The sequence below is a fragment of the Phaethon aethereus genome (genome assembly GCF_964289735.1).
Source record: "Phaethon aethereus genome assembly, chromosome: Z".
In the NCBI taxonomy this organism is placed as follows: Eukaryota; Metazoa; Chordata; class Aves; order Phaethontiformes; family Phaethontidae; genus Phaethon; species Phaethon aethereus.
In genome coordinates, this window is record NC_138577.1 from 25,061,295 (window position 1) to 25,074,437 (window position 13,143).

At 36.8% G+C, this 13,143-nt stretch overlaps 1 protein-coding gene across 1 annotated transcript in view; it reads left to right on the plus strand.

Annotated features, from left to right (window-relative positions):
- Positions 1–13,143, plus strand: part of CWC27 (CWC27 spliceosome associated cyclophilin) — a gene marked incomplete at both ends in the record, with an annotated part of 118,155 nt that overhangs the window by 1,331 nt on the left and 103,681 nt on the right. Inside the window, 7 exons of the mRNA XM_082012851.1 lie at positions 1,309–1,421; positions 1,855–1,998; positions 2,716–2,814; positions 2,985–3,088; positions 4,130–4,199; positions 7,912–7,991; positions 11,179–11,212. Of these exons, the coding sequence (XP_081868977.1) occupies positions 1,309–1,421; positions 1,855–1,998; positions 2,716–2,814; positions 2,985–3,088; positions 4,130–4,199; positions 7,912–7,991; positions 11,179–11,212 (644 nt within the window). The remainder of the gene's footprint in view (positions 1–1,308; positions 1,422–1,854; positions 1,999–2,715; positions 2,815–2,984; positions 3,089–4,129; positions 4,200–7,911; positions 7,992–11,178; positions 11,213–13,143) is intronic.

Here is a 13,143-nt window from a genome sequence, read left to right on the forward strand (position 1 = left end):
CAATGCATCCTCCAAAGTTCTCATCTCTGTATCACTATCTTTACTACCTTTTCATTTTTTTCATGAGTCTTTCTAATGTTTCATTTGCTATCGTCTTTTTTTTGATGGAAGCTGTGTAATGCTCTTCACTGAAGTACTGGCTACCAGAGTGAGAAGGTCCCCATTGGGGAAACTGTAACAAGAATTTGTGAAGGACCTGGTGCCTTTACATGTTTTCTAGGTGCTATTACCCCATTTATGCATTTATAGAGTGGTTAAGAGTTCTTTTAGCCCTCCTCTGTTAAGGAAAAATAGCAGTCTAGGATTTGTGTCTCCAGCATGGATCCAGCCTGTTCCATGTTCTTATACCTAATGTGGAGATATGGAGATTTTTTTGCAATGGTAAATTCAATTTCTTAGCCCTTAGTAAGTCCTAAGAGTTCAGTTATCCTCAGTGTTAAAGAACTGGACTTTATTTCCTTTCTGAATTTGTTTTACTGCTCTGTAGGATCCTATGCTTTGTATAATAAATTTGAGTATTTCTCTTGTGAGTATCCTAGCATGTAATCATCCATTAATACATCTAGTTATGCTGCAACATTTGCAGATCCTGCTTTGTCTTGCAGCATACTGCAGATTTATTTTTATTTATTTATTTTCAAAAAAATCAACCAGAAATATATGTCAAGTAAAGTGAAGTTTTCATTCCTTTTGTTTTCTTAATATCTCATAACATGTATCTGAAACATAGATAAAAAAAGATAACTCAAGGAGCAAAATGTACCACATATTTCATTCTGTGAAAATGATTGGTTTGGATACAGTGTAGGTGGTGAAAGAGGTGACACCTATGTTCCATTCTGGTGAGTGAAAGTGCTAGTAATTTGGTGTATGGGTGTATGGATATGGCTAACAATGTATGTGAGGTGTTGGCTGGGACAGAACATAGTAGTTTCAGCTCTCCTTTTAAACTTATGTACATTGGTAGTATCATTCCAGTGATAAAATTTAAAAGCTGAAAAGAAAATAATTCATCAACATCATCTTGTCAGTGATGTGCAGTGTCTTTTGCAACAGAAGCATATGACACAACTTTTTTCCATAAATGTCATCAAAATACTTTGTAGCTGAGATATAGTGACACTGAGCAAGACAGTGGAAGAGGAGGGAACCCAGTGGAAATAGCAGAATCCAGCTATAGTCGTTGCTTTCTGGAACTTCAGTCTCTGGAGATCTCTGCATAATCTATATGAAAGTTTAATTTTGAGACCACTTATATGTATTTAATATCCTCTTTCTTTTTCTTTCTTTTTTTTTTTTTTTTTTAAGAGTATTACAACAACACAATATTTCACAGAGTAGTGCCTGGCTTTATAGTGCAGGGAGGTGACCCCACTGGTACGGGATCAGGTGGAGATTCAATCTATGGAGCTCCCTTCAAGGTAGGTATCTCTATATCTTATGTATTACTTTTTGGTTATTCTGTATCAATTGTACTTTCTTCTGTGTTAGGTTGTGTGAAAACAAGCCTTATATTAGAAATGCAACATTATACATGTGCAGTAATTGCTTTCACATGTAGCTTCAGTAGTTTCAAATATGACGTTTTCAATCAGGAGTTCTTAAATCTAGCTCTTCTGATATTATGATAGATGTATAAAATTACTAGCATGAACTTCACAGGGGAAAATAGAGAGGGGGAAGACTGAAGAGGAGGTGTTGGTATGTGGCAAACCCAGATGCAGAAATGTACGTTGTTTACGCACATTGGATCTCATTTAGCAAAGGTCTCTGAATGTTTTATATGTGTTCATTTGTATTATTGATACCAGCATGGCCCATCTCTTAAATTGTCTTCTCTTCTGTCTTTGCCAGGATGAGTTCCACTCACGATTGCGATTTAATCGAAGAGGACTTGTTGCTATGGCAAATGCTGGGCCCCATGATAATGGGAGTCAATTTTTCTTTACATTGGGTCGTGCAGATGAACTTAATAACAAGCACACAATCTTTGGAAAGGTCTGCTACATGGAGTCCCAGTTTGCGTTTGACCGAAGATACTATAAGTTTCTCTGTATTCAAAGGCTATTTTAGTGTTGTTTGCCGCTACATACACTTGAAGTTTATTTCTCTGCTTTCTAAGCTGCTTCTGTTCTCTCTGTTTCCCATCTCTGGCAGAAATGTTTCTATGGGTTGTTGCCATAATTATCTACTTCGCTGTTGTTATTCTTATAAATTATATTTTCGTGTTGTACTTCCTTTGACTAATCTTACCAATATCATTATGTCTCTATCTTAATTATTTTATTTGATACTAGTGACATTTCATAAAATTCTGTTTGTAAGTTTGATTCTAAGAAGAATCAGAAAATTGGGAAAAGGAAAAACATAAGATGAATTTACCACTCTCATAGCTTAGTTGAAAGAAAACAAACCAACTATTTTTTTTCATAGTTTCTTTTGTTTTCCTCTTTCACAGCTCACAGTAAGAATTTGACATATTCCCCTGCATATGCTCTCAAAAATGCAGGTTTAGCTACCTGTATTCCTTCAACTTTTGCTGTTAAATTTAAAAAAACCTCACCTCGGTACATTGTACTTGGTGTCTTTCAGAAGTCTTACATGCTTACAGTATTTCCTATATAATTTGTATTTTCAAAATTCTTTACATAATAATTGCCTTGCATTTTGCAAGCCGAGGCAAGGACTTTCAAACCTTTTTTATAAATTTGACAGGTTACAGGGGATACAATATATAACATGTTGCGCCTGGCTGAAGTGGAAGTTGACAAGGAAGAGAGACCTCTCAGTCCACACAAAATAAGAAATAGTGAGGTGAGTATGTTCTGGTTTGAAATTTGAAGTTTTAGAATTCTTTTTTCATAGTGTTCAGAAAACTGTGTTCTAGTATGAAAGCTTTTTATATCTTGTTTTAAAATATTGAATCATTTAATTATAACAAAATACTTCTTAAAGATGTGTCTGAAATATTACTTTTTCAACAGGTTTTGTTTAATCCTTTTGATGACATTGTTCCAAGGCCGAATAAAAAGCTGAAGAAAGACAAACTAGAAGAAGAAACAAAAAAGTCCAAAGTAAAAGGCACAAAGTAAATATATGCAACATAAGTGGCAGTTCATTTTCTTTCACCTTTAATTTGCAGCTTGGTAATTTTCTATTTCTGCTTTTGAAACGCAAGGCTTTACCAAAATGCATAGAGGAATGTTCTCTAATCTTAGCACAAGCTGCTTCCCTGTTTCTAACAGTCTACAAATCTAGTTGCTCTGACTGAAGTGGTTATTGTGCATCAGCTGAGCTGTAACTGTTTCATGCATGCTGATAGTTTGTTGCAAGACAAAGGTAAAAAGTAGCATAAGACTTTCCCATGGTAGTGTGCAGTCATTTTTTCGTGAATGACGCAGAAGTTAGTACGTACAAATAACTAGGTCATAGCTCTGCTGTTTGAGATATTTGAACTTATCATGCACCACTTCTCTCCCACTAAAATACTTAGCGAAAGACAGGCGTTTTGAAGTGGGAAATTTCAGTTTCTGTGAATGAAATTTGGTAGTCATAAACATGCAATGAAAAGTAATAGGTAATTTAAACTTTAGTGTGTGTATGCAGTCAGTTCTGTTGGACAGAAATACAAAATGTTGCAACTGACTGGTTTCAACATAGTGTAAACAATTTTGAAAAAGAAAAGGTACAATTACATTCTGTGAATATGTGTGCGTTTGATGCCTTTCTGAGCCATCATATCTTGGAATTTTGTGTTTGGTATTTCAGTGTTGCTCTGTTGGAAAAAAAAATGAAAAAATACAGCTGCTCTGTTTTCAGAGCTGTCAGCACTTAAGAGTCTGTGAAAGTTAGTCAAGGCAGAATGTCTTAAATTCTGTCTTGCCGTTTTCTAAGTGATCCATAGCTATCCGGATTTTTGTCTTGGGAATAGAATAGAACACGCTTCCTTAAATATTCATGGTTTATTGCAAAACAACATGTTGTAATTGTTTGAAATTTGTACATTTATCAGAACAAAATGTTTTTTCAAAAATTGCATACAATATGAAATTAATATGTTTCAAGTTTATGGAATGTTAATAAGACACTACTTCAAGTTTCACTGGAAAATGTGTTTTCCCTTCTAAAGAAATTTTAACCTGCTTTCCTTTGGGGAAGAAGCTGAAGAAGAAGAGGAGGAAGTCAATAGAGTTAGTCAGGTACTGTATCAAATCATCTTCATTTCTCTTTTCAACTTAAAATTACTTTCTTTTGCATGTTTGTGAAAAGCTTAAGTTCTTGATCTTGTTCTTATGTTTGACTTTTGAACAGTAATACTAGAAATGACTTCATTTTCTATGATTCTACTATTAACATGTTGAAAAAAGAGATGTTTAACTTTTCTAACTTTGAAGGTGCTATCAACTACTGCATGATATTTTTACATTTCGATAAACATAAAGTTTCATACCTTGTAGTGCAGATCTATGTCTGCTGTTTAAAACTCGTGGAGGTGACAGGTACTTTATTCTTCTTCACCTTCTTAATTAAAAGTGTGTGATTTGATGGTAAAATGCTTGAGGTTTGAAATAGATCAACTTATTCATTGCCAGTGCATTCTTGGCTCCATTTTCTTATGTATATCCATTCTGTGTCCAAAATGAAGTAGGGTTATTATGGGGAAAATAGTGCATTATCATAATTAAATCTCACAATATTGTGAATTGTCCACATTCACAAAACTAGGCTTGCATAGGTAGTCTTTGATATAACATTTCCTTACTTGACTTTGCTGCTTAAATAAGGTTAGTTTAAAAATTTTTTTAACAAGTTGTTGTTCCTATTTCTACTGCTGACCAAATTATTTCTTTACAGCCCTAGGCTTTCTTACGTATTTGTATGGTTCAGGTACCTGCCTGCTTCAGTTAGTGATCAGACTACATGGTGCTGAGTCCTGTACCACATAAGTGGAAAAAATGGTCCTCAGTCCTAACAATTTAGTTAAAATACAAAAGACAACAGTGAATAATGGTGGACAATATTACAGTGAGATGGTGCCAATCAGGATAATAGCAGAGGTTTATCACAACAGTAGTTTTAACTATTTTTCTTTGTTTCAATTTACCAGTCAGACTAACTGTACTTGTTTACCATAACATGCTCGTCTGCAATTCTGCTCTTGGTGTATGTCTAGTTTTGAATATTGCATTTGATTGATTGCTTTGATGATCTTTCCTTTCATGCCAAATACTTGCTTTTCAGTTTAAAATTATCTAAATAGAACACCTTTTTCATAACAAGTGCAGTTCCAGTGTTGTCATGCTGTCTTCAACTGTCTTAAAATCTCATCTTCATGTTTTTCCTGAATAAATTCTGGGCTAGCTGTAGCTGGGAAAATAACCAAATCAACTGTTTATGAAGAATTTTTATTCATTCTTTACAACAGAATGAAACTTTTTTTGCCAAACCTCATTGCTTGTTCCTGATAGGTCTAGATCAGTGTCTCTATAGTTCTGGACATTATCTTAATCTTGATTAAGTTGAAGTATGTAAACTTCAGCACTGATTTTCATTCTCTGTTTTCAATAAGAAAAAATTGGAGGTCAAAGTCATTAATGGGATTCTTTGACATGTACAAATTCACAGTCCTTCTGTGAACGTTTTTGGATTGCTAGTTGCAGTAAGTCAACTTAAGAAGGGTATACTTCTAAGGACTGAGGTTGAGATGAAAGTCTGCAGGTAATCGTCTAGCAGACCTGGGAAAAGGGAACATTTTCTATTCATTTTTAGTGCAGTGAAGCTGAGGCTAAAATTTTCTAAAGAGTAAATGAAAACACCATTTATCATGATGAAATTTTTACGGTATTTAATGGTTTCATGTTTACATGTGAAAAATAAGAATTCTTGTCTTGGTCACATCATATTAACCAAGTAAGTACTGAATTTAAGAATGCCTCCCTAAGTCTTTTCTCAGTCTTCCCCATTATGAACAATTTTTTGCTCTGGACTTGTTCAGCCTGCACTATGCTTAGTCTAAGTGAGGGAATAATATTTTGCCTTTGCTGCAGTGCATCACCACACTCTTGTTCTTGAGACTGTACAAAGAAGGGCAAGAAGGGTAGCTGGGGATATGGATCATGGTAACTTTAAAATGTAAAAAAAAAAAAAAGGGAAAGAGGGAGCGAGAACTCAGAATGATTATTCCCTATTTCTTACAATACAAAAGTTAAGACTAAAAGATAAGTAAATCAATATATAAAGAAATAGTATTTTTCCCTCTTGGAATTAAAGTTGTGAACATTTATGCTACAGAACATGATTAAAGTGAGAAGTATAAATACTTCCAAAAAGGGATTAAACAAGGGATTAGGGCCATTGGTGTCTTTTAAAAGTTATAGGTCTAACAGTGTCTTCTGTATCAGGAGGTCTGTAAATGGTTATATTACAGAGGGTATGAATCTTAGAAAATGAGTGTACCCGAGGAGTTTATTCAAGGTAGAGATCACAGGATTAGGGAATTTTGTGTCAAGGAGTGACAGGAGTAGAATGGCTGCATGAAGAAGGGCAAGAGTGATTCCAGCACAGTCAGCGCACTCACCAGCAGGGTCACAATCCCACAGGGTCTGGATACAGCAGGCAGAGTTGGTTGCTGGTAACAGGTCCATTGAGAGTCCTGGGCACAGCAAGCAATAACCAAGACCAGGGTCCCCATGCAGAGAGTCCAGTCAGGAGCAGCAAGAGATGGGACAGAAGACAGGGCTGGAGACAACTGTCTTCCTGAAAGGATTATCTAATGCAACTGAAATGGAGGCATTCGGGTCACAATACAGACTGTTTTTGTAATAGAGATTTTCAGTATTATTTCAGTCTGAAATTTAAGTGTACTTTTTGGATTAGCCTGGGGAATTCTTTCTTACTGCAGTCTTTCTGCCTGAAGATCTTATGTGTTCTTAGGTTTATTTGAGTGCTTGCTACCATAGATGATTCCTTCATGATGTATTGCAGGTTGATGTATTGCCGGTTGTTAATTTCTTTTTTTTCCTTAGGGGTCTAATTAGTGTTCTACCAATTGGGAAGTATTGCTTTGTACATGGTAGTTCATTGAGTTGTGTCCTGGTTTCAGCTGGGATAGAGTTAATTTTCTTCATGATAGCTGGTATAATGCTGTGGTTTGGATTTGGAATGAAAATAATGTTGATAACACACTAATTTTTTAGTTGTTGCTAAGCAATCAAGGACTGTTCAGCTGCTCATGCTGGCCTGCCAGCAAGGAGGCTGGGGGTGCATGGGAAGCTGGGAGGGGACACATCCAGGACAGCTGACCCAGGCTGGCCAAAGGGATATTCCATACCATACGGCGTCAGGCTCAGTATGTAAACTGGGGGAGTTGTCCAGGGAGGGCCGCTGCTTGGGAACTGGCTGAGCATCAGTTCAATTGGGAGGTGGTGAGCAATTGTGTTGTGCATCACTTATTTTGTGTATCTTTATTATCATTCTTATTATTCTCTTTTTTTTCCCCCCATTCTATTAAACTGTCTTTGTATCAACCCACAAGTTTTACCTTTTTTCCATTTCTCTCCCACATCCTGCTGAGGTGGTGGAAGGAGTGGTGTGTGAACGGCTGTGTGGTTGTTCTACCGGCTCTGTGGTTCTTACCTGCCAGGTTTTTTTTTTTCTTCTTCTTTTTTTTTCCTCCTTCTCTTTCCTTTAAAATTAAGTGCATTGCTATTGCAAAAATACCTTTTAAATCCATGGGATCAGTTTGATGCTTCTCTTTCTGGAACCCTTTCTTTGTTCTTCTGTTATTACAAGTGGTTATGCTTACTGGTTAGGCTAAAGCAAACAAGTTACCTTTTTCTTACCATTATCCTTTTTCACCGTCTATTGTCTCAAACACTCAAAGTTATTTTTTCTTTTTTTTTTTTTTAACAGAGCATGAAGGGAAAAAGTAAGAGTAGTCATGATCTACTGAAGGATGATCCACATCTAAGCTCAGTTCCTGCTGTCAAAAGGTTAATATATGATTTCCAATTTCCAGAACAGATTTAGTTTCAGGATGTTAGCTGATTAACATCATGTATACTCATTGTTTGTCTGTTACTCTTTAAGGAATTAAGAATGGCAATGCTGGATTGGACCAAATGTTCCTCTAACCCACTGTGGTGTCACCAGCATTGGCCATCAGTGGATGCCCAAGAAAGAGTAAAAGCAGGGCAAGCATAATGTTTACCTGAGTAGTCTCCCAGTCTCCATCTACTTTCAGCTCAGGGGACTGTCAGAATTTGATGTGGCTCAACTATTTAGTAATCCTTCATTACTAAATAATGAATCCTTCAAGAGCTCTCATCAAAGTACTTACTCAGTTTCTTGTAATATTATTTACATCTGCACCTTCCTGTCTGCTACAAGCAGAATTACCTCCCATTTTTGTTCTGAACCTGGCTGCTGCTGGCATAATTTGATAAATTCTAACTTATGCTGGAAGGGACAGTGAGCAGTCAGTCCCTTTATACCTGTCTTTACCACAATCCCTTCTTAGGCCATCTCTTTTCTAGCCTAAACTTCTAAAGCCTACTCAACTTTTCTTAACACAGCAGTTGTTCTGTACCTGTGGTTATTCTTGTTGCTCTTCTGAAACCTAGTTCTCTTCTGAAATTACTTTTTTCTTTTTTCCAAATCTAAACAACTTCTAAAAATAAGGTGAATCACAAATCTGTATGGTCTCTGTTTTCTTCCCTGTTTCTTTTAAATACTACTTAACTTTTTATTTGCCTTTTTAACAGCTGTTGAGTATTGAGCTGAGACAATTCCATGAAAATATATCAACTCCAAGAATTTCCATATCATAGAATAGTTTGGGTTGGAAGGGACCTTTAAAGATCATCTAATCCAACCCCACCCACAATGAGCAGGCACATCCCCAACTAGATCAGGTTGCTCAGAGCCCAGTCCAACCTGGCCTGGAATGTTTCCAGGGATGGGGCATCTACCACCTCTCTGGGCAACCTGTGCCAGGGTTTCACCACCCTCATTGTGAAAAATCTGTTCTTTGTCTCTAGTTAAATCTACCCTCTCTTAGTTTAAAACCATTACCCTTGTCTTATTGCAACAGGCTCTGCTGAACAGTCTGTCCCCAGCTTTCTTATAAGACCCCTTTAAGTACTGGAAGGCTGCAAGAAGGTCTCCCCAGAGCCTTCCCCTCTCCAGGCTGAACAACCCCAACTCTCTCAGCCTATCCTCACAGGAGAGATGTTCCATCCCTCTGATCATTGTTGTGTCCCTCCTCTGGACCATGGACTCCAAGGTCCATGTCTTTCCTGTGCTGAGGGCTCCAGAGCTGGACGCAGGACGCCAGGTGGGGTCTCAGCAGAGTGGAGTAGAGGGACAGAATCCCCCCGCCTTGACCTGCTGGCCACACTGCTTTGGATGCAGCCTGAGATACAGTTTGCCTTTTGGGGTGCAAGTGCACATTGCCAACTCATGTCCAGCTTTTCATCACAAGTCCTTCTCAGCAGGGCTGCTATTATCAGACTGTACTGATACTAGGGGTTGCGCTGATTCAGGTGCAGGACTCTGCACTTGGCCTTGTTGAACTTCGAGGTTCACACAGACCCATTCCTCCAGCTTGTCCAGGTCTCTCTGAATGGCATCGCATCCCTCAGGCATGTCAGCCACATCACTCAGCTTGCTCTCTTACTGAGGGTGTGCTCGATCCCACAGTTTATGTCATTGATGAAGATATTAAAGAGTGCTGGGTCCCATACTGACCCTTGAGGGATACATCATGATCAGTGATGGTCAGCTGAGAGCTCCTTGTTCTGTATGTGGGACTCCTTTTCCTTATGTGCATAGTTTTAAATTTCATCTATCATTTTATTTTCTCACCATTCAAGTCCTTCTGCAGTTCTTCAAGCTGCTCTTGGCTTTACTATCCTGAGAAACTTAGTGTTATCAAAAAACTTAGTGACCTGGCTGTTTCCCTGCTTTGTTACTGAGTTCACTGAACAGCTCAAGCCCCAACACAGACTACTGTGGATCTTCCTCCTTTGCAAGAAGTAATTGTATGCTTCTTCCTATCTTTTACCCATCTGTATATTCATGCATGGACTTTCCCATCACCCCAGGACTACTTATTTTCCTTAAAAACCTTCGGTTAAAGATTCTTTGTGAGTCCAAATATGTCAGAGACATCATCCATGACCACGTGTAGCCCCTTCAAAACACTCATAGAGGTTCATAAGGCAGTTGCCTTTATAGCCATGTCACAAATCCCAGGTAGGTTATTTTACCTTTCACTGTGGCTTCTGCTTCTGAGATGCAGACATGAGAACTACAGACCTGGATGCATTCTAAATATTTTCTTTAATATTTATAAATGTGTTTTTGTTTTTAAATCATAATCTTCTACTAAGAAATACTTCCACAGAGACTTTTATGGATTGATTTTTAAAATTAATGTCATTGATTCCAACAAATCTGCAGTTTCTTTGATGACCTTGATTACTTATTGATGGCTTAGAGTACACTTCAAAGCCTTGACTTTGGCAAATATTCCTGGCTTTGTTTCTCTAGCATAACTTCTTTTTTAAAGTGTGGGATGGAAAAATCTTCAAGGGTCTTTATTATTAGTTTGTGACAATTAACAGTGGATATGGTAGCTTTAGTATATTCAAATAGATTCCTTTTTTTAATACACTAAACTGTAGCTGTATAACAATTGAAAATTTTGATGTTAAGCTTAGTAATCAGTATAGTGCATGTCAGACATGCCTTATAGCAAAGGCTTTCCAAAATACAGACTATTAGCAATTAAAGCTAGGAATTGATTGATATATGAGATCAAAACCACCCATTTTAATTGAGTTGTGTTGTGTTGTTTGCTTTTTTTTTAACTTTATACGTTAGTGTTTTGTCTGGATAGCTCAAGATATAGTTAGAATTTATCCCTTACATGAAAGTCTGTAGTGTTATCCTGTGTTTTTAAATATTTCTAATTAGAAAGGATTATGACACTGAAATGATAGAAAATACTATTAACTGATAGTTTTAAGATGAATGTCAGGATGATATAAATGCTTGACTCAAATTTCTAGTCGCTAACCGATCAAAATTTTTTATTGAAGAACTGTTTTTTTTAAAAAAGTATTTTAAATCTCCTCTGGTACTTCTAAGTAATTATGATTATTTTTCTTCTTTTAGTGAAGCAGCAAGTGAAGAAAGGGATTTGAGTGAGGTAAGTAATTTTTTTTACAATTAAGTCTTTGTGTTTTACTGTGTGTGAATTAGATTTTCTTGGTGGGACAAATGCTACTGTAGAGTTTTTTGAAAACTAGCTCAAGTCAGATTTCCAGCCCTTTCAGAGCTCTGAGGTTTGACCATTGTGAATATTCACAGCAGGGTAGAGTTACTACTGCATACTACCTACTACATTTTATAAAAACTGCTAATGAGGTATTTTGGTCAGTAAATTAGGTATATGGGAAGTTATGTACCACAGAGTGACAAACCATTAATAAAATCCCTGAAATTGCTTCTAAAAAAAAAAGTTAAGTATGTTTGTCATGAATAATGATGTAACTCCAATGTTTTAGGGGAAATCTGTGTATGAGTGAGATTTGTTGGAAAGATTTCTTCAAGTAATCAAATTTTCAGTGAATATTTATCAATTAATTTGTATTGATGAAGACTGTCACCTCTGAAAGACAGGAAATCTGAATAACAAAGCAGTAACATTCAACCAAACATGGGGGCTGTTTTAATTACAAGGAGATTGTCATACATGGTGCAGAGTAAGGTTGCTAGCTGAAGTATGTCTCTGCCTCCAGCCATAGGTCAAGGGGGATTGCTTTTGAGACAAGAATGTAATATTAACCAGGAATGTAATCTCCCATTCCCTAAACTGAATCCTGAAATGTACTGTTTTCCATAGCTATCCACCATGCAGAGGTACTGCACTGTTAGTTGATGCACTGTGGACATGAAGGAACGACACAATCTATCCCATTCTTGTGACTAAAAAAACCAGTCTGCTTTCACTCTGTTTCCTGTTGTTTTTTTCCACAAAACATAGTATGATTTCAGGTTCTTGGACTCTTCTTTGTAATTCCTGCTGTGCAGGAGCATTTAGGTGTTAGAAGACTACTGAGAATGGTACTTACTTAATAATTCTTCAGATGTTTAAATAGCCCTTTATTAAGTGAATTGAGGGGTATGCAGAACAAGGACATGTTAGGTATATTTATTTCAATTTTTATTTTTCAGCCTAATTAATCTGAATACTGTTATAATAATGTAATGAAGTAGGAAATAGGAAGGCTTTTTTTTCCTGTAGTTGTTCTCCTTAGATTTCATTTAACTGAAAGACCTTAGCTAGAATCTAGCATTTCAGGCAATTACTTGAGCCTTGTAAAGTGGTGCTAGTATTTTATCATCTCTCTTGGATTTATTTCAGTTAACACATCACAGGATCACTTTTGCCATTTATATGGCTGCAACATGTTGGTAGTTTTATAGCCATCCTATAAGCAAATAATTCTACCTACCTCCCCCAAATAACAAGTCTCTAGCATGTAAGAGAAACTCTCATTATTATTCCCTGAACACCTGACCTTGCTGTCCATGCTATTAAGTATCACCGTGTTTCTCTTACTGAAGTCCTCAACGTTATGCTGTTTTACTGTGCTGAATATTCAGACTTTTGTTTTTATTCCTCACTGGTCTTCTCATGTCTAAATCTAAAATCAAAGCATGGTAGCCTGAAGATTCCTCAACAGTGACTCAAAACCAACATCTGAAATCCAGATCATGTTTTTTCTTTTCTATTCCTGAAGTTGTGCTTCTTGCTTCTTTTATTTTTCTCCCTTCTCCCCCTCTATGTTTATGGGCATGGGCTTCATGCTACTCTTCCTCCTACCTGTCAGTGACACCCAGGATATGTACATTGTCTTTAGAGTGTTCCTCTCCAAGTGCTGATGTCCTGGCAGTCTCCTGGATACAGTATAGTCCTCTGGCATACCGTTTCTAAGTCTCTCTTTTCTCTCAGTATGGTTGAAATTACAATCACGTAGCATCTTACGCTTTTTCTTTAGCTAATTAGCATCACTCCAAAATAAATATAATGAGATGTGCCATCTGGTCTTTGAGCTGGCATCCTTCCATTAAGAT